We start from the raw sequence: 20401 nt of genomic DNA, 5'->3' as shown, positions 1-20401 counted from the left end.
ATAGAGCTAATGTACAGGAAATCATTAATTTGCAAGAAATATAATCAGTGGAGTTTATATATACATTTAGTGCAATGCATTCATGACAAATTGACTGTGTTACATGTATTTGCTTTGATTTCAACTAATAGGAACACTATTATTTTGATAACTGTTTCATAACTAAGCTTTTTCTGCCAATTCAGATAACCCAGTATTAATTAAACAATCCACATATAAACTGAATATTTCACAGTAGAGCCCATTTTTTAAAAAAGGATGTGGAAACTCTGTGTACCCAAAACATGCTATTTATCATCATGAACTTTGTGTATATCCCCTCCTACATACCACAGTCAATTACAGCCACATGTTTCCAAGAAGCAAAGCAAGGATATTATGTTCTGTTTTCTTCTTGGTTGGTTGGGGAATTAGAAGGGCTACTAGTTCTGATTAACTTCAATGGTTATTTTAATGTGTGAAACCATTGTCTCAGCAATGGGGAAAAAGAGACCCTCTTTGTCAAAGAGAAGTCTTCTGAAAGAGTCTCATTATATAATCTCTGGTACTTCTGGGAAGAAAAAGATTACTTATCATTAGTCCTTTCATGCGGACAGCCAGAGAATTTCTGTGGGAGGTTCGGTCCTATAAGAATTGTGGTGATCGCCAAAAGGTCAGTGATTAATAACATGCCATGGATACTTACATACATGACGTGACAAGCTCTTGCTAAAAGGAATTGTACCCACTTCTCATATCTACATTCCAGCAAAGATACTGAGAAACAGAGGAGGGTTCCAAAGAAGTTAAGGAAGAGCCGAATGCATTAAAATGAGGAACAGTGTATGTGTGAACTGGGCAATGCAGAGTGAAGGGTACTGTACCTTTAAAGCTCATTCTAAGGACCTTCTTCCCCTCAAAGAATTCTGGGCACTGTAGTTTATCCCTCATAGACTTACAATTCCCAGCGACCCCTTTGCAGTACCCAGAATTCTTTGAGGAAGGAGGTGTGCTTCAAATGTGCTTTAAAGGTATAGCGTGTATGCAGGAAGTGCCAGGACTCTCACAGGATGCTGGAGTTGCCCTACCTCATTCCTAAAGCTGGGCAGGCTTTGGGAAGGTGGCAGGAGGGCTCTTGGACCCACCAGAGCATCACGCCTCCCTCCCTAAGCTGGACAGAAGTTTCCCAGGCTTTGAGAAGGAGGTGCCAGGGTGTCATGTGAGACTAGCCTAGTCCAGGCATAGGCAAACATGGCCCTCCAGATGTTTTGAGACTACAGTTCCCATCATCCCTGACCACTGGTCCTGTTAGCTAGAGATGATGGGAGTTGTAGTCCCAAAACATCTGGAGGGCCGAGTTTGCCTATGCCTGCCCTAGTCCAATGACAGCACACCACTGGTTCAAATTTCCACTCATCCATTAAGCTCATTGGGTGATCTTGGGCTAGTTACCAACCCCTTAGTGTAACTCTCAGCCAATCCCAGGGTTATTGTGAAGATATGGAAGAAGAAGAAGAAGAGTTTGGATTTGATATACCGCTTTATCACTCCCCTTCAGGAGTCTCAAAGTGGCTAACATTCTCCTTTCCCTTCCTCCCCCACAACAAACACTCTGTGAGGTGAGTGGGGCTGAGAGACTTCAAAGAAGTGTGACTGGCCCAAGGTCACCCAGCAGCTGCATGTGGAGGAGCAGGGAATCGAGTCTACTGCTCTTAACCACTATACCACACTGGAAAGAAGGAGTACAGTGGTACCTCGAGTTAGACGCTTCAGGTTACAAATGCTTCAGGTTACAGACTCCACTAACCCAGAAATAGTACCTCGGGTTAAGAACTTTGCTTCATGATGAGAACAGAAATTGTGTGGTGGTGGTGCGGCGGCAGCTGGAGGCCCCATTTGCTAAAGTGGTACCTCAGGTTAAGAACAGTTTCAGGTTAAGAACAGACCTCCAGAACGGATTAAGTTCTTAACCCGAGGTACCACCATACTGAGATTGTCACCTTGAGCCCATTGGAGGAGAGGTGAGATACAAATTTAATAACAAAAGAAAAGAAAAATGCCACTAGGAATTGATGGCTGACTTAAATTGCAAATCTAGATGCATTAACTTGGAAGCCTTATTGATAGAAATGATTTCCAAGCAAGTGTGCTTGGGATCTCAGGTTATTATTATTTTTAGGAGCAAAAATGAAAACATATATAGAATTATTATCTCAGATATGCTTTCCTTGACATCTGGAAGCTAAATATAAGGTGGTGGGAATGTGTAGTAGTGCAAAAGGGATTGTGGTTGTCTGGTGTTGAACAATACTCATGATGTTTTTCATACCAAAATTTCTTACTAATTATATTGAATGTAGCATATGTTACTATATTTTCAGTCCAGGATACATATACACACTGTTCACATTTGTTCTCCTATCTCAAACATACTTTCCTTATTCAGAATAGTTATATTTGCTTGCATTTGACTTCTAAACTACAAAACAATTGCTCCTTACAACATGTTCTGGAGATGTTTACTTATCCAAAATAAGCAGCTCACACCTTTAGGTCTAATATTGGCACAGAAGAAACTGTCTTATTCAGACAGACTATTTTTCCGTTTAGGCCAGTATTGTCTACTCTGACTGGCAGAATCTTTCCAGGGTCTCATACAGAGATCATTTCCATCATCTGCTATCTTAAAAACCAACCAACCTTGAAACAACAGGGATTGAATTTGGAACTTTTAAAGTATTTATAGTATTTGCTATATCACTGAATTGTGACCCATGCCTCATGCGTTTCAGCCTCTTGCCCAAAGGTTTCAGTCTAACTACAGTGGTGTTACAGATAGGTAGCAGTGGTGTTGTTTGTGCTTAGCTTAACTACTTTTTTCTACTCGTCTATACAGTATTTTACGTTTCTTACATTTAAAGCTCTTGGAGATTTGGGTGCAACTCAGCTTGCAAAAGAGTAGGGGTCTTGCATGAGTTAGATAGAGTTAGGGACCTCCAAATTCCCAGAGCATCCTTGTATCTTCAACCTTGTATCTTCAACCTCTATATTTTGTGTATGTTAGACTGATATTCTCAGTTTGCACTGTTTTACAACTATCCTCTTTGCTTATGTGGTGACAAGCAGATATTGCGTGTGTTTCCATGTTTACACTACGCGGGCAGGCTTAGCTCAGAAGCTAAACTATGGTTTCACAAGAAACATTGTCCACATGTTTGGGATTATAACAAGGCTCAGGGCTAACTATGGTTGAGTCTGCACTGTGCCTCAGAGCACTGTAAAGTATGGTGTGTAAATAAAATCTCTTTGCTAGATCTTCCATTGTGCTGCTCCATGCTTTTTTCCAACAGATTATGCATTCATGTTACCATCTTGTTCTTATGACTGGTGTACCACATAATTTCCTTGCAATCTGGATTGCTGTGAGGAATTCAGAGTATTGGGGAAGTTCAGTGAGCTATTGTGAGCTATTCTAAAAAAGGTTTCTGCCATGCCACATAATTAAACCAATTCTAGAATTATATGGTTTGGAGCAAGGCAAAAGCATCCTCTATTTTGGATATTGGGAAGGTCACAGCTGGGAATGTGCCAGTTAATAGATTCAAACAGATGGATGCTGACAGGTCTGCGAACTGTTCACAAACCTTCTTTAACAAACATCTTGCAGCCCTCACTTCCCAACTGAGTATGTTCTCTAATTCAAGTTTGGAGCTGCCTATATCAAAATGCAAGATGTGAGGTTGCAACTTTAGAAAAAGGTGCCTTGGGTGATGGAGAGTGTCACTCAAACCACAAGAAGAAATGCCCAGAAAGGTCCATTAATCAGCCCTGCTTTGTACTGTCTGTGTTGGTGTGTGTGAATGGCTACAGAGATGAGACTTCAGATGTAATGAACTGAGTCTTTTCAGCAGCTGTTTTCTCTCTTCTTTTTCCCCTCTGGCATTTAAAATAATCTCCGTCTGTAGAAATCCCTGCCCAAGTGACAGAGAGACAACATGTCCCCAGAACAGCTTCCTCTGTCTGTGCATGGGAGCAGAAACGGAACAAGAAAGTACAAGAAACAGAAGGTGTTAGGAGAGTTTTGGGGGGAAACATAAACCAGCAACCCCTTCATGGATCACTGCCTTGCCGTGGCGAAGGGGCTTGAAGAACTCAGAGAAGCTATGAACTACGCCGAGCAGGGCACACAAGATGAACAAGTCATAGTGGAGAGTTTTGACCAAACGTGATCCACCTGGAGGAGGAACCGGCAAGCCACTCCAGTATCTTGCCAAGAAAACTCCATGGACAAAGACAACAGGCATATAAAAGTTATGACGCTGGAAGATGAGCCCCTCAGGTCGGAAGGCGTCCAACATGCTACTGGGGAAGAGCGGAGGGCAAGTACAAGTAGATCCAGAGCTGATGAAGCGGCTGGGCCAAAGCCGAAAGGACGCTCAGTTGCGGATATGCCTGGAAGCGAAAGGAAAGTCCAATGCTGTAAAGGAAAATATTGCATAGGAACCTGGAATGTAAGAACCATGAACCTGGGTAAGTTGGAGGTGGTCAAAAATGAGATGGCAAGAATAAATATTGACATCCTGGGCATCAGTGAACTAAAATGGACGGGAATGGGCGAATTCAGTTCAGATGACCATCACATCTACTACTGTGGGCAAGAAACCCGTAAAAGAAATGGAGTGGCCCTCATAGTCAACAAAAGAGTGGCGAAAGCTGTACTGGGATGCAATCTCAAAAATGATAGAATGATCTCGATACGAATCCAAGGCAGACCTTTTAACATCACAGTAATCCAAGTTTATGCACCAACTACTGGCGCCGAAGAAACTGAAATTGACCAATTCTATGAAGACTTACAAGACCTTATAGAAGTGACACCAAAGAAGGATGTTCTTCTCATTATAGGGGATTGGAATGCTAAAGTAGGGAGTCAAGAGATAAAAGGAACAACTGGCAAGTTTGGCCTTGGAGTTCAAAACGAAGCAGGGCAAAGGCTAATAGAGTTCTGCCAAGAGAACAAGCTGGTCATCACAAACACTCTTTTCCAACAACACAAGAGACGACTCTACACATGGACATCACCAGATGGGCAGCATCGAAATCAGATTGATTATATTCTCTGCAGCCAAAGATGGAGAAGCTCTATACAGTCAGCAAAAACAAGACCTGGAGCTGACTGTGGCTCAGATCATCAGCTTCTTATAGCAAAATTCAAGCTTAAACTGAAGAAAGTAGGAAAAACCACTGGGCCAGTAAGATACAATCTAAGTCAAATCCCTTATGAATACACAGTGGAAGTGAGGAACAGGTTTAAGGATTTAGATTTGGTGGACAGAGTGCCTGAAGAACTATGGATGGAGGCTCGTAACATTGTACAGGAGGCAGCAACGAAAACCATCCCAATGAAAAGGAAATGCAAGAAAGCAAAGTGGCTGTCCAACGAGGCCTTACAAATAGCGGAGGAGAGAAGGCAAGCAAAATGTGAGGGAGATAGTGAAAGATACAGGAAATTGAATGCAGATTTCCAAAGAATAGCAAGGAGAGACAAGAAGGCCTTCTTAAACGAGCAATGCAAACAAATAGAGGAAAACAACAGAATGGGAAGAACCAGAGATCTGTTCAAGAAAATTGGAGATATGAAAGGAACATTTCGTACAAAGATTACCATAATAAAGGACAAAAGTGGTAAGGACCTAACAGAAGCAGAAGACATCAAGAAGAGGTGGCAAGAATACACAGAGGAATTATACCAGAAGGATATGGATGTCTCGTACACCCCAGGTAGTGTGGTTGCTGACCTTGAGCCAGACATCCTGGAAAGTGAAGTCAAATGGGCCTTAGAAAGCACTGCAAATAACAAGGCCAGTGGAAGTGATGGTATTCCAGCTGAACTATTTAAAATTTTAAAAGATGATGCTGTTAAGGTGCTACACTCAATATGCCAGCAAATTTGGAAAACTCAGCAGTGGCCAGAAGATTGGAGAAGATCAGTCTACATCCCAATCCCAAAGAAAGGCAGTGCCAAAGAATGCTCCAACTACCGCACAATTGCACTCATTTCACACGCTAGCAAGGTTATGCTTAAAATTCTACAAGGAAGGCTCAAGCAGTATGTGGATCGAGAACTCCCAGAAGTGCAAGCTGGATTTAGAAGAGGCAGAGGAACCAGAGACCAAATTGCAAACATGCGCTGGATTATGGAGAAAGCTAGAGAGTTCCAGAAAGACATCTACTTCTGCTTCATTGACTATGCAAAAGCCTTTGACTGTGTCGACCACAGCAAACTATGGCAAGTTCTTAAAGAAATGGGAGTGCCTGATCACCTCATCTGTCTCCTGAGAAATCTCTATGTGGGACAAGAAGCTACAGTTAGAACTGGATATGGAACAACTGATTGGTTCAAAATTGGGAAAGGAGTACGACAAGGCTGCATTTTGTCTCCCTGCTTATTTAATTTGTATGCAGAATACATCATGCGAAAGGCTGGGCTGGATGAATCCCAAGCTGGAATTAAGATTGCCGGAAGAAATATCAGCAACCTCAGATATGCAGATGACACAACCTTGATGGCAGAAAGTGAGGAGGAATTAAAGAACCTTTTAATGAGGGTGAAAGAGGAGAGCGCAAAATATGGTCTGAAGCTCAACATCAAAAAAACGAAGATCATGGCCACTGGTCCCATCACCTCCTGGCAAATAGAAAGGGAAGAAATGGAGGCAGTGAGAGATTTTACTTTCTTGGGCTCCATGATCACCGCAGATGGTGACAGCAGCCACGAAATTAAAAGACGCCTGCTTCTTGGGAGAAGGGCAATGACAGGCCTAGACAGCATCTTGAGAAGTAGAGACATCACCTTGCCAACAAAGGTCCGTATAGCCATGGTTTTCCCAGTAGTGATGTATGGAAGTGAGAGCTGGACCATAAAGAAGGCTGATCGCCGAAGAATTGATGCTTTTGAATTATGGTGCTGGAGAAGACTCTTGAGAGTCCCATGGACTGCAAGAAGATCAAACGCATCCATTCTTAAGGAAATCAGCCCTGAGTGCTCACTGGAAGGACAGATCGTGAAGCTGAGGCTCCAGTACTTTGGCCACCTCATGAGAAGAGAAGACTCCCTGGAGAAGACCCTGATGCTGGGAAAGATGGAGGGCACAAGGAGAAGGGGGCGACAGAGGACGAGATGGTTGGATAGTGTTTTCGAGGTTACCAGCATGAGTTTGACCAAACTGCGGGAGGTAGTGGAGGACAGAGGTGCCTGGCGTGCTCTGGTCCATGGGGTCACGAAGAGTCGGACACGACTAAACGACTAAACAACAACAACAACATAAACCAGCAATGACAAGGAAATTGGTTTTTTTGGTGGCAGAATTCATGTCTTAAACCATCCTCTTATCTCCATTCTGCTCCATGCAGAAACAATAATAATACACAAAAAAACCTCTCATCCTCTTGTGGTAGGAGCTTTTTGCTCCTTTTGTCTGTATTGGGGTAGCCAAGGCAGTGCTTTTTGTATGTTCTGGGCTCCTAAAAGGCTTAGAATTCGGGCTGACTGCCAGCTCTGAACACTGTATTTTTATATATTGCAAGTGGGAGATCTGAAGCGTAAGAAATGGTAAAAGTATTTATCAATAATGTTTTTGTGTGTGTTTGCTTCTTACTTACTAGCCCATTATTTGTTTTCTTTTTTATTTCCACAATTATTTGTATACCGCTTAACTGCAGTTGCATTCCCTCAACCACTTACATGTAGAAAGTATGGATCCCACAAGAAGAGCATGATGGGGAGTTTGGTCTTGTAGCTGTTGACTGACAACTTTGAGGGCCAGTAAATGACTCCTTATTTATAATTTTAGCTTTAGAGCCTTCTGTATGGAGCCTGAAAGCTTCGTGTTTCCCTACTGATTGGCCTTTTCAGGGACAAAAAAGTGGGGAAACCCAATTTCGAATCAGACTCAGACAGCATGGCCAATAGTCTGAGATGATGGTGGTTGTAGTCCATCTGCATTTCAAGGGCTACAGATTCCACATCCCTGGATTAGAGGATATACCAGGGGTAGGCAACCTAAGGCCCAGGGGCCAGATGCGGCCCAGTCACCTTCTCAATTTGGCCCACAGACTGTCCGGGAATCAGCGTGTTTTTACATGTGTAGAATGTGTGCTTTTATTTAAAATGCATCCCTGGGTTATTTGTGGGGCATGGGAATTTGTTCATTACCCCCCCCCCCCAAAAAAAAAAAAATAGTCCGGCCCACCACATGGTCTGAGGGATGGTGGACCGGTTCTTTGGTTATACATTCAGATTCTCAGGTTCTATTTCTCCTCAAATTATGTAAACTTGGCATAGTAAAGTTTAGAAGGCGGAGAAAACTGATTTAAATAGAAAACAAATGAAATAATGGATCTGTGGTTGGTAAAGGGCTTAAGCAAAGCTCACTCTGGAACAACAACTTGGCTTTTATGCACGTACATGAAGTAAATATCTTCAAACGACAGAGTGCTGCTGCTGTAGGGGCAGAGCAAATGTTATCAAGCTAAGAAGTATGCGCTAATCCTTCTGTTGTAGTGTTTCATGGAAGCTAACAAATTCAGAGGGATTATTAAATGACTGGAACAAATTCCCGGCTAGGACAGATTTGAACATCTACATTTGGATTCTAGGTCACTGCAGTAAACTATAATGAAGAGATCCCACTCATAGCAGCTTCTTCTAAAGACTTAGACCCTTGGAGTAATGTTTTCCAGTGGCAGAAAGCCAGAGTAATACTTTTTTTTTTTTACAAAGAATACTTCAGTTGAATGTCCTAATATTATGTTCTTAGGATAAATCAGCCAGCAAATGAGCAAAACAAGAGAGTCATCTGACACAGAATAAACTTCCATCAATGCATGCTTTTCTGTTTTGGGAAAATGGAAATATTTAGTTTCTGTAAATGATACAAAGATGTTGCCTGTCAGATGTTCACATATTCAGTTTTTACCATTTACACTGTACACTTGATACAACACCATATTTATTTTATCATGCAGATTAGTTCTCTGAACTATTTTTGTCATTAGCCATATGTACATAGCATTTTTTTTTTGTAAAAAAAGGCAGATTATGGGAGGCTGTTTCTGTATCTTGAATAATCTTATGGGCCTGGATGCTTGCATGCTATATGTAAATTCTTACAGAATGAAACCAGGTCATAACTTTGCCTGTGGCAAATAGCAGTTGCCTTCGGAGGAGCAGATGAGTGGCAAACTGCAATTATATTGGCACCTTTCACCTTTCTGCCATCCTTTATCTTTTCATATACTGCTAAAGCATCTCGGAGACCCAGATGCCCGTTCAGAGCTTTTGAAGCTGGCACTGTCAGTGTGGATTGTGCTGGGTTTAGTTTTGAAGCTGACCTTAGAGACTGATAGCATACATCTCTCAACTATGCAAAAATGAAGTGGCTTGGGCTTCACAGTTTGCACTAAACTAAATCAGGTTCATCATCTTATCTCAGACTTTGAATGGTCAACTTTGTAGTTACCCATCTTTCTGCAGGGGCAAAGAGATTCCATTTATTGTGTTGATTCAATGAAATTTGGATTTTGAAGCATTATGCTTTGACTGAATCTCTGTGATGTGTATATTTGGGTTCAAGTGGAAATGTTGGTTGTTTTCTATCTTCCAACACAGTTTCAGCTTTTGAGCATCATTTTGTGGCTTCACCTCTCCCCCTCCCGCCTCTTTCTTTTCAGCTTTCTGGTGTTTTCCATTTGTGCCCCCCACCCCATCTTTTTCTCCTGCTCATTTGCTCATCCACTTACTCTGCCCTTAATCTTGTGACCCCTTAAGAACCTAAAGTGAAACATCTGTTTGGCTAGAAGCAGTAACTGGCAGCAACCCCCTATTGCTGCATCACTTCAAATATGACATCTTCAACTGTCAGCAGTCAAGTCAATGCCAAGAGGCGTTCAGTTCTCATTATTACTTTATCACATAAAAATCAATCAGTGGGTAACCGTAGAAAGACCAGAAGTGGTCTATGTCTTTCTCCTCCACCGTTATATCTGTCAGTACATAACAATATCAGCACAGGGTTGTCCATCAGAGCTGTTCTAAATAGTGTGCGGTTTGTTACATTTGATCCCTCTGGTGAAAATAATGACTGTTGCATCTCCTCCTGATTTGCAGAGCACTTTTGCTGGCAAAATAGCTTGTGTCCTTGATATGAATGAGATGGCCATTCTATAATGCACTGTTATTTAGTCTTATAAAAACTGAAATAAAAACATTTATTTAAACACATCTGTTGCATCCCAGTTGGACTATGGTGCTTCTTCACACACAGAATCTGGAAATGAGCCTCTGTTTCTCACAATTGCTATGAATGGGATTCTTGGAACCATGTGGGTAATTAACCACCAGGATAATAGTGGCTTGTTTGGGGTAGGGTTGGCTGATGACATAATATTCATTATAAATGCATCTTTGAAGGAAGGACTGCTCCTGGTCTCTTTTAGGCATGTTGCAGTGAAGAAATCTACATAAAATGGCTATGGAGTAGCAAGAACTATAGCTACCTGAATTTTTTACTGCCGGGTGAAATCTGTGAATCACAGTAGTTTTGTGGAGAGGATAGGTGCCTAGAAATTTCATGTAATTTTTTCTATATCATACCTACAAAAGAAACCTCTTGCAGTGACTGTATCCTGGGCTCAAGCAGAAATACATCTTATTGAACTTAATGGCACTAGTAGGATATATGTAGGACTGTTGAACCAAGTGGGACTTAATTCTGAGTAATCATGCATATGATTGCTGTGCAATTTAATTGTATGGCCTTATTATAAGGTCAATGTTTACACAAACATTATACTCTCTCTCTCTCCCCCCCCCCCCCACACACAGTTGAGAGAGAGAGAGAGAGAGAAGAATATTACTTGCTTGGATATAATGTTGATCTTCAGCCTGTGTGATAGGAAGCCATTGTCACTGCTGTCATTCCTTCTCCCTGAGCCTATAAACAGCACTTCTTTGTGCCAAACTGACATGTCAGCATAAGGTCCATTAATGCTTTTAATATCAAAAGAAATATTTTATAGCATCGTTATCCCCTTAAACCTACAGTTCTTAAAATGCAGGCAGATAATCCCCCTGATGTTCAAAATGGAGGGGGGAAGCGGATACATCATTCTGCTGAGCTGAGGATTGTGTGTGGGTGTCTTTGAGCTTTTACATGTAAAAATCCGCTTGCACAGGAGTATTCTTTTTTACAAGAAATTGTCAGACAGTTTACATACAGCAGCTGTCTCGCCTCTAAAACACATCAGTATCTCTCTGGATTTCAAAGTTTGGTTTTTTGAAAGAGTTTGATCGTGCTGTTTCTTTCCACCTCTTTCTTGGATTGAAATCCTTTATAAAGCCTCTCACTCACCATTAAAATCCGGGTCTGGGGGGGGGGGGGAGGAAGAAACATCTTTATTTCTTTGTGAAAAATAGAAAGCTCCATTCCTTTTGTAGCTTTTCCTGCTGTTCTTTTCCCAAGAGATACATAGAATAATAAAATCATACAATTTTAGAGTTGGACCAGGACCTTGGGAGATCATGTAGGCCTACTAAGTACAGGAATATTGCAGAAATTCAGCAGCCATAACAGATTGTTATCCAGCCTCTGCTTATATCCCTCCAGTGAAGGAGCTAGCCCACCGCTTCCTGATGCCATAGAGCTGGTGCACCACAGTGTTGGGGAACCTTTGGCCCTCCAGATGTTGCTGAACTACAACTCCCATCGTTCCTGGTCACTGGCCATGCTTGCTGGGGTTTATATATTCTCTGCTTCTTTCTCCTGTAACAAACTCCTATATACGCTCTAGGTTGCAGCTAAGAAATACCGTATCTTTTGCTCTATAAGACTCACTTTTCCCCTCCTAAAAAGTAAGGGGAAATGTGTGTGCGTCTTATGGAGTGAATGCAGGCTGTGCAGCTATCCCAGTAGCCAGAACAGCAAGAGGGATTGCTGCTTTCACTGCGCAGCGATCCCTCTTGCTGTTCTGGCTTCTGAGATTCAGAATATTTTTTTTCTTGTTTTCCTCCTCCAAAAACTAGGTGCGTCTTGTGGTCTGGTGCGTCTTATAGAGCGAAAAATACGGTAATCCTTAGTCCTTCTGTATTCTACTACTTTCCACTGGAGCCACCATCCTGCTCACATGCCGGTCTCCATTTGTATACTGCTTGCACCACACTGTTCTTTTGTAATGCTTTGCAGACCTAGTGTGGCTACTTCACTCTTCCCCAGTTTTGGGAGACTTCCAGCATTCATCACTCACGGAAGTCTGACTTCAACGTTCTTCTTGAACAATGCCATTGCACTCAACTGCATTAGCGTTACTTTACCAGACAGTTTTGTGAGCACCAACCTAAACATGGAGTAGAAATTCCTTTAGAGTTTTATTGTAACAATATGCTTTAATGGTGTGGGTTGTAATTTATTTCATGGGGGAGGTTAGAACAAGCCATCTGAGTTGCCACCTTCCATCACAGGAGTTTGTTGTGGCTTCTTTAGAAAAGCTATTGCACTTCACGCCCTGTGAATGAACATTGTAAAGAGAAACACTGACGCAATAAAGTATGAAATGATTCAGTCTGTGGTCCACTCCCAAAGTTAGGAACTGAACAGAGGTCTGTCAGCTATCACCAGACTCAGGAGCCTTCTTAAATGTGCACAGTAAATAGATGAGAAGTAATTTTAGCATTTCATTGAAGCCTTTGATGCTATCACTGTTTTAAGCAGAAGTCCAACTACATAAAACTGTGAATACGCTCTGAGGCATTAATTAACTCTGTAATATAATCATGACAACTAATGTAGCATCTTCCATGCAATAGATATGTAGCCTAAGGTGCTTTGTAGAAATAGGTAGATTCCAGTAAATTAAAAAAATAACACTTCTGTAATGAGTTGGTATTTGCAAGGAGTAACGTGCATCAAACAATTACTGCCTTTCCTATTGTTTTGGTACTAATGTCTTATAAATAATAATACAGTTATTGCTCGATCCTGCTGCTAGTTTTATAGCATGGGACATATTAGTACAGTGTGTAAAATGTTTTGATGTAACTGGCACATTTGAAGAAAAGTCATCTAACCGTTTACACTTCCATATGAACACTAATTTGGGTTGTCCTATACCCACTTCTGATTGGTTCAAAATTGGGAAAGGAGTACGACAAGGCTGTATATTGTCCCCCTGCTTATTTAACTTATATGCAGAATTCATCATGCGAAAGGCTGGGCTGGATGAATCCCAAGCCGGAATTAAGATCGCCGGAAGAAATATCAACAACCTCAGATATGCAGATGACACAACCTTGATGGCAGAAAGTGAGGAGGAATTAAAGAACCTTTTAATGAGGGTGAAAGAGGAGAGCGCAAAATATGGTCTGAAGCTCAACATCAAAAAAACGAAGATCATGGCCACTGGTCCCATCACCTCCTGGCAAATAGAAGGGGAAGAAATGGAGGCAGTGAGAGATTTTATTTTCTTGGGCTCCATGATCACTGCAGATGGTGACAGCAGTCACGAAATTAAAAGACGCCTGCTCCTTGGGAGAAAGGCGATGGCAAATCTAGACAACATCTTAAAAAGTAGAGACATCACCTTACCAACAAAGGTCCGTATAGTTAAAGCCATGGTTTTCCCAGTAGTGATGTATGGAAGTGAGAGCTGGACCATAAAGAAGGCTGATCGCCGAAGAATTGATGCTTTTGAATTATGGTGCTGGAGGAGACTCTTGAGAGTCCCATGGACTGCAAGAAGATCAAACGCATCCATTCTTAAGGAAATCAGACCTGAGTGCTCACTGGAAGGACAGATCGTGAAATTGAGGCTCCAATACTTTGGCCACCTCATGAGAAGAGAAGACTCCCTGGAAAAGACCCTGATGTTGGGAAAGATGGAGGGCACAAGGAGAAGGGGACGACAGAGGATGAGATGGTTGGATAGTGTTCTTGAAGCTACCAACATGAGCCTGACCAAACTGCGGGAGGCGGTGGAAGACAGGAGTGCCTGGCGTGCTCTGGTCCATGGGGTCACGAAGAGTCGGACACGACTAAACGACGAAACAACAACAACAAATACCCATTTCATCTTAAAAAGCAGAGACATCACCTTGCCAACAAAGGTCTGTATAGTTAAAGCTACTGTTTTCCCAGTAGTGATGTATGGAAGTGAGAGCTGGACCATAAAGAAGGCTGATCGCCGAAGAATTGATGCTTTTGAATTATGGTACTGGAGGAGACTCTTGAGAGTCCCATGGACTGCAAGAAGATCAAACCTATCCATTCTGATGGAAATCAGCCCTGAGTGCTCACTAGAAGGACAGATCGTGAAGCTGAGGGTCCAATACTTTGGCCACCTCATGAGAAGAGAAGACTCCCTGGAAAAGACCCTGATGTTGGGAAAGACTGGGGGCACAAGGAGAAGGGGACGATAGAGGACGAGATGGTTGGACAGTGTTCTTGAAGCTACGAACATGAGTCTGACCAAACTCCGGGAGGCAGTGGAAGACAGGAATGCCTGGCATGCTCTGGTCCATGGGGTCACGAAGAGTCGGACACGACTATATGACTAAACAACAAAACAACAACAAACTACCCACTTATCCAGGAGTATTATTATAGTTATATCTTGCCTTTTCTCCAAGAAGCTCAGGATAGCATGCATGATTTTCTCTGCTTCCCATTTTATCCTTGTGAGGTAGGTTAAGCTGAAGGAAAAGTGACCATCTGGCCCATGATCACCAAGTGTACTTTGGTGCTATGAGATGCTTCCCTGAGCAATAATGGCCTTTATGTATGCAGGAACAGTTGCATGCCGCTCTGCTAAACCACATACAACATTTGATGTAGGTGCTCTAGGTGGATGTCCATGCATACAAGTGCCCAAATCTCATAGGGAGGACGTGAGCATCATGCTAAGATGAATGTTCCATTAGCACCAACATTTCAGCTTGCCAGATGGAACGATCCCCCTCTCCCGTGTTGTTCTGGGGATTCTCCCCATCCCTGAGCCAATTTAGGGGGCAAGGGGGCACACGGGGAAGGGAAGGGAAGCCCCATTGCACAAGGAGAAGTCCTTGTGCAGGGTTTCTGTTCTCGGGATTTGTTAGGTGAATCCCATGCATACTATTTCCGTCTCAGAAGTGGTAATGGGGGTGAGGAGATCACGTGAATCAAGTTTTTGATTCCACGTGGTTTTCATAAAACCATAGGGTAGAAAGGCAACTGGAGATCATTCTGATCTAATATGGCAGCCCTTTTGTATCAAATAAGTGCCTCGTTTTTTCTTTTTATGGTAAACTATAAACATAGTGTGTAAAATTATTAAAGTAAGCAATGACTTTGCCCTGACCCTGTGTCCCGCATTAACCCCAAGATTGCAAGAAAAGAGCTGTGCCATGACAGCATCCTATTCCGAAGAAACCTTGTCTTGGTGCCTCTCAAGATACCGGTAACTTAGCATCCTCCATCCCAGTTTTCCACTGGTGCCACAGACTTGAACCACCACTAGAGGGACAGAGCTGTTCTGATACCTGCTAAACAGAAGGGGCTGTTCTTAGCCTTGTCTTCTCTCTAGAGCAGGCATGTCCAACACCCAAGAGACTGCGATCTACTCCCAGTATAAAAAAACTACCCGTGATCTACCATTGTCATTGGAGGGAGGAGGAGCACGCGTTGGGTGGGTGGATTGCCCAGAGTTGTTGAGCTTTTTTGGGGGAGGATTGCACAGAGTAACTTTTTGTACATGATAAGGATAGCCAGGGATCTACCAGTAGATTGCAATCTACTGATTGGACATCCCTGCTCTTGAGAGTGTGGGAACTTTCACCAAGCAGTGGAGTAGGGCAGCATAGGATTACACTGCTATTTAGAAGAAAACCTACTTAAAATCAGTGAGAATCAATACGTTCAGAACTTGGCGGCACTTCCATTTTCAGGAAATAAACAATTTCATTGTTTATTGAGAATATTTCTAGCTTGTGTTTTACAAATGCCCTTTCCATTGCCAAAAAGGAGGTTGGTGAAGGTTCTGCCTCTCAGTTCCCTTCTTCTAAGTGCATCCTTTGGTTTCTGGAAGGAGAGCAGGGATGCTGTTCCCAAGCCTTAAAATCTTGATTTAAGTAGTTCTGTGAACCTAGGAGGAACTTCTTGGTATTGGCAATAAGTACTAGTGTCACTCGGTATCCAAATCACAGCACAGCTGCTTGACAGCTTCGTGAAACAAACACTATCCTCCTTCGCCTGTCATGAAGAAGCCAAACGTAAGATGTAAATGCTAAAGTTTCAACTCTATATTAATTTCAAATATTATTATTGATTGTTATAGAATATAATAATTTCAATAAATTGATCAATTTATTGGTCTAGAACTGGGTAGTCCAACATGTGGCCCAAAGGCCGCATGTGGCCCTCAAGAGGTTTTTTTGGTGGCCCTTGGCAACATTTGATGCACCCTTGCAGCCCTCCGCCTGCCTTCGCAAGGCCAGAAAAGTGAGGCACTGGGCTTTGGGAAGGAGGCATGAGGGCTCTGACTGGGTCCTAGAGCTCCTTCCCAAAGCCCTTGTTAGTACTTTCCCAGCTTTAGGAAGAAAGTGGGAAGGCACCATGGTGTTTCTTCTCTCTACTTCTCCCAGAAGTCATTATTCTGAAGCTCTACAGCTCTGAGGTGAATTTATATCCTATAAGTGGGTTCCATGTAGTCTTTAGGTGGAGAAGGGCTGCAGCTCAGCAGTAGATCATCCTTTGCATCCAGGAGGTCCCTGTCTCAATCCCTGTGAGTGCTCCTGCTGCAAGGCCCATTTCCACCTGTCCTAGAGGGTGAGGCCAAAAGAGGCTCCTGGGAGGCCAGAGGGACATTGCTGGAACAACTCTTGGGTTGGGACAACCAGCTAAAATGTTTTGAAATGTTTTAAATAGTTTTAATTTTGGTTCCTCTGCTTTGTTTTTGTTGGGTTGGGGTTGGCGGTTATTTTAATTTTGTTATAACTGCAAAATGATGATGATGATGATCATATAAAAAAATAAAAAAATTGTCCAGTAGCACCTTAGAGACCAACTAAGTTTGTTCTTGGTATAAGCTTTCGTATGCATGCACATTTCTTGTATGTGAAGAAGTGTGTATGAACTGTTGGCTTTTTGCAGATTAGTTGGGCAGCAGAAGGCGTGCTGGGGAGACCACACATTCAAGAAATGCAAAAGTAACTTTTGCTTGGTTTAATAACAAATAACAACAACAACAACATCATCATCATCATCATCATCATCACCATCATCATCATTTATTTATTTATTTATTTATTTATTTATTTATACCCCGCCCATCTTGCTGGGCTTCCCCAGCCACTCTGGGCGGCTTCCAAAAAAATATTAAAATACTGTAATACATCAAACATTAAAAGCTTCCCTAAACAGGGCTGCCTTCAGATGTCTTCTAAAAGTCTGGTAGTTGTTGTTCTCTTTGACATCTGGTGGGAGGGCGTTCCACAGGGAGGGTGCCACTACCGAGAAGGCCCTCTGCCTAGTTCCCTGTAACTTGGCTTACAAAACAAAAACTCCTTTTACACTAAATTACATTATATCAATAAGTGTGACCCATCCACCAGGGTACTGAGAGAGCTACATGCTGCTCTTTATATACTATACCCAACAGCTTAATTAACATAACTTAACAGCACCTGCTATACTGCTTCACAGCTGTAAAACTAGGCCATGTTATTTGCTCTGGCCCTTAAAGACATACACATCTTGTGAAACAATAATGAAACCTAAAATTTAAAGAAACCATTCAACATACACATGAAAGCTTATACCAAGAACAAATTTAGTTGGTCTTTAAGGTGTTACTGGGCAATTATATATATATATATATATATATATATATATTTCGACTGCGTCAGACCAACACGGCTACCTACCTGAATGGTGATGATTAGTTTCTGTTGATTTATTGGTTTATTTATAGTCTGTATAATATGTTGCATTTTTTAAATGTTTGATGTTTTATTATGCTTTCATTTATGCTGTAAGCCACCCAGAGTGGCTGGGGAAACCCAGCCAGATGGGTGGAATATAAATAATAAAATTATCATTATCATCATCATCATTATTGGGGCTGGGAGATAACCCTGTCAGAAATCCTAAAGAGAAGCTGCTAGTCAGCACAGACAGTACTGAGCTAAATGGACTAATGGCCTGGCTGAGTATAAGGCAGTTTCCTGTTTTCCTGTGTGTGTATATATTTTGCTTTTTTAAGAATAGCCACACACTGAAAATTTCTCATACAAATGAAAACATTACATCAGAGTCCTCTGCAGAATAAAGTAAACATTGTGTTTTATAAAACTAAATGGATGATTGCTTAGTTCAGTGGGCTTCGACTGGTGACCTGAGACCCTGGCTGGAGTCTCAGCCTGATTTCAGATGTATCCCAACAGCAACACTACCACCATATAAATATATGATTTTTAAAAATTAAGAAATGGGTCCTCAAATGCATGTTAGGTTAAAGGGTGCTATATCAGGCTGTCGGTATTTTGTGGGAGGGGTTCAAGCACACAATGGGAAATTTAGGTTTGCAAAATTAAAGTGGATCAAGTGCTTTGCACCTTAGTGCACCAAAACCTCCTTTAAAAAGAAGCACCCTTTTTGTGATTAGGAAAGCGACGGGTAAAATGCACAGAGAAGTATGAAATGAAGCAATTGTTAATGGGAAAATGTGCAAGCAAATCAGAACGATTAAAGCCGGCTATAAATTAACCTCCATGTAAGTGTTCTGCAAGCATATCAGGATAAATGCTCAATAAACAGATCCTACTGGCTTAGCATGAAAAGACAATGGACAAACCCAAAACTGGCGACATGGGTACACATTGTTGGGATGCTAGATAACTCTTTACAGTGGGTCCATTTCAGTACTGAAAATCTTTTTTCTTTTTTTTTTAAGGATTCTAATGTGCAAAGGCTTCCTGGACTATTTAGATTCAATTGGATGACAAGACCAAATTCTTGAGGGCTTTTGTACTCATAGTAACCAGAAGCATCTTTCTTGTAAGACAAAGCCCCGCATGAGTCATTGCAGGAGTGATTGGGGGTGGAGGGAGAATCACCCTCACCCTTTGTTAGGAAAGAGCAGTGATATGAATCTATCCTTTGTTAGAATGCTTTAAAAGCTTAAAGGGATTGTTCAGCTTCACTTTTTCTCCCCCTGCTATTTGTGCCGCTAAAGAGTTTCCTTTACTCTGCTTCTCGATAGTTTTAAGAAAAAGTTCCAGAACTCTGTATCCCACAGTTTAAAACAAACTCCGGTGTCAAGGAAGGAAGTTCTCGTGTCCTCAGTAGAGAGAAGAGGGCATCTTAGACCTGAGTCTGTGAGGCAGAGAAAAAAATCGGGGCTCCTGCGCGCTTCAAATGGTTGCAACATGAAATCTCTCCCTCTTTCCTCTCTCCTTTCTTTAAACTTTCCTATCATGGCTCATCGTTGCTTAGTCAGCTCCAAGGCTCTTCGCTTCCAGCGTTTATGTGGGGCTGCAACTGCTTGAATAGCCTTCACTTTCCTCTGCGAGGCACGCTGTGTACTTTCACATTCTTTTCTCTGACTGATTGGCCCTTTCCGATCATGTGAGGGAAGCTGGAATCCTGAATTGTAGCTTTTGGCACTCCTCCTTTCTTTCTCTCTTTCTCTCTCTTTTTAAAAAAACGCTTGTGCTTTCCAACTTCTTGCCTCTCTTCTCTCAGTGCTCCGGTTTAGATCTGGGATTTAAGAGTTGTTGTTTTTCCTTTTGAAAAACGTGAAGGCGGAGATGTTGAGGCAGGTGCCCAGCACTTCAGGCTGCTACTGTGTGAATGCCGTGTCAACAGAAGGCCAAGAGATGTGCTTGCGTTTTGATCAGGCTGCAAGACGCTCTTCTCCGTACAGGATAAGTAGGATCCTAGCGCGCCATCAGCTCCTGACTAAAATTCAACAAGGTGAGTCACTTGGGCTGCCTTAGCCTCTTAATTATACAGTAACTCCTTGCTGAAAGAATACCTTCCGGTCAGTTTTCTTCACCTTAAAGTCTTTTGGTCAATAGCTCTGATTGTGCTGTTTATTCAGCATTACTACTGGATTTTAAAAAGGAAAAGAAATAAATAACCCGAATGACAGCATTTAGCTGCAGTGTAGTTATCCATTTGCAAACGTGCAGCCATGCAAGTAGTGTGAAAAAGGACTTAGCTGCCCAGCCACTTAATCATAAACTTCCACATTCCATACATGCTCCATTCACCACCTCAGCTGCTTGGACCAGGTTGTTCTATGTAGGATTCTGCTAGATCTCAGTCAATACAATATACCGATCGTACTATAAATCTGCTATCTGCTATTAAACATTATTTAAGTGCTCTTGTGC

The 20401-nt window shown here is 42.1% G+C and overlaps 1 protein-coding gene across 4 annotated transcripts in view; it reads left to right on the top strand.

Annotated features, from left to right (window-relative positions):
- Window positions 1-20401, top strand: part of STARD13 (StAR related lipid transfer domain containing 13) — a 218240-nt gene that overhangs the window by 94373 nt on the left and 103466 nt on the right. The window contains exon 1 of one of the 4 annotated variants that reach the window (XM_028726487.2): window positions 19310-19979. The exons of the other annotated variants lie outside the window; for them this stretch is intronic. Within the exon in view, the coding sequence (XP_028582320.1) occupies window positions 19814-19979 (166 nt within the window). The 5' untranslated portion in view covers window positions 19310-19813. Of the gene's footprint in view, window positions 1-19309; window positions 19980-20401 lie in introns of those variants that run through there. 4 annotated transcript variants of the gene reach the window in all.

The sequence above is a fragment of the Podarcis muralis genome, chromosome 4 (assembly GCF_964188315.1).
Source record: "Podarcis muralis chromosome 4, rPodMur119.hap1.1, whole genome shotgun sequence".
NCBI lineage: Eukaryota > Metazoa > Chordata > Lepidosauria > Squamata > Lacertidae > Podarcis > Podarcis muralis.
The sequence above is the reverse complement of the archived record's forward strand: the minus strand, read 5'-3'. Positions and strand labels throughout refer to the sequence as shown.